Raw genomic sequence first — 869 nt, 5'->3', positions numbered from 1 at the left:
TAACCCCAACTCACTCCCTATGAAGCTGAGAACCCCGTGCCCACGTTGCTGCCTCCAAGGAGCACTTATCACAGGGCCAGGCAGGCATAGGAAGGCTCAGCCACCCTTACTGGCACACATGGGGGAGGCAGAGCCAGCAGCCATGGACTGACCCAACCTCAGCAGGAGCAGGGGTCAGTGAGGGCTGCCAGAGGAGAGACAGCCTGCTGGATGCCCGGGTTGGGCAGGGGATTAGGGTGGAGGGGAAGTGAGCTACCCAAACAGCTTCCTCCCAAACCAGCTCCAGGCCCAGGGCTGGGCATTTCACAAAAGGGCCCAAGGAGCTTTGTGAACATTTCCTGTCCCACCCCAGCCCCTTTCCTGGCACTGACAGCCCAGCTCAAGGTTACCACACTTCTCACCTGTGAGGCAATCTTCCCGCGAGAGCTGAGTGTCTGGCGAGGGGCTGCCTATAAATGTTGGACACACACGGTGCTGTCAAACCGCTTTGCGTGTCTTCTTGGCAGGTGAGTGAACCATCAGTTTCCACAGGCAGGGGCCTGCCTGCTAACTCCTTTACTTTCCCCCGATCTTTCCAAGGCTTCCTCCAAAGCTCTCTTTGATTGACCCCCACACTTAAAATTTTCCTCGTGTTTTCTTGACTCATATTCTGCTGGAGCCTCTCGTCCTCAACTGCACTGCTCTTTGGCATTTTCCAGATATTCTAAAACCATCCCTCCCATGTGTGGGCAGCATCTTCTCCCAGGCCAGTTGAAACCGTTCTTTCTTTCCCTTCTGTGTTTCCCCTTTTGTTCCTGTGGGCTGCCTGTGGGAGGTGTCAGGGGAGCTCTGCAGCCTTTTCTTCTAAGCACCCGAACCCTTGCCTCTCC

General features: G+C 55.8%; 1 protein-coding gene across 1 annotated transcript in view; it reads left to right on the top strand.

Moving 5' to 3' along the window:
* The first annotated feature begins 401 nt into the window (after nt 1–401).
* S100A9 (S100 calcium binding protein A9) overlaps nt 402–869 on the top strand; it is a 2,948-nt gene continuing 2,480 nt past the window's right edge. The window contains exon 1 of the mRNA XM_029936137.1: nt 402–506. Within this exon, the coding sequence (XP_029791997.1) occupies nt 456–506 (51 nt within the window). The 5' untranslated portion in view covers nt 402–455. The remainder of the gene's footprint in view (nt 507–869) is intronic.

This window comes from Suricata suricatta, chromosome 3, assembly GCF_006229205.1.
Source record: "Suricata suricatta isolate VVHF042 chromosome 3, meerkat_22Aug2017_6uvM2_HiC, whole genome shotgun sequence".
In the NCBI taxonomy this organism is placed as follows: domain Eukaryota; kingdom Metazoa; phylum Chordata; class Mammalia; order Carnivora; family Herpestidae; genus Suricata; species Suricata suricatta.
This window is presented reverse-complemented; position numbering and strand designations above follow the sequence as displayed.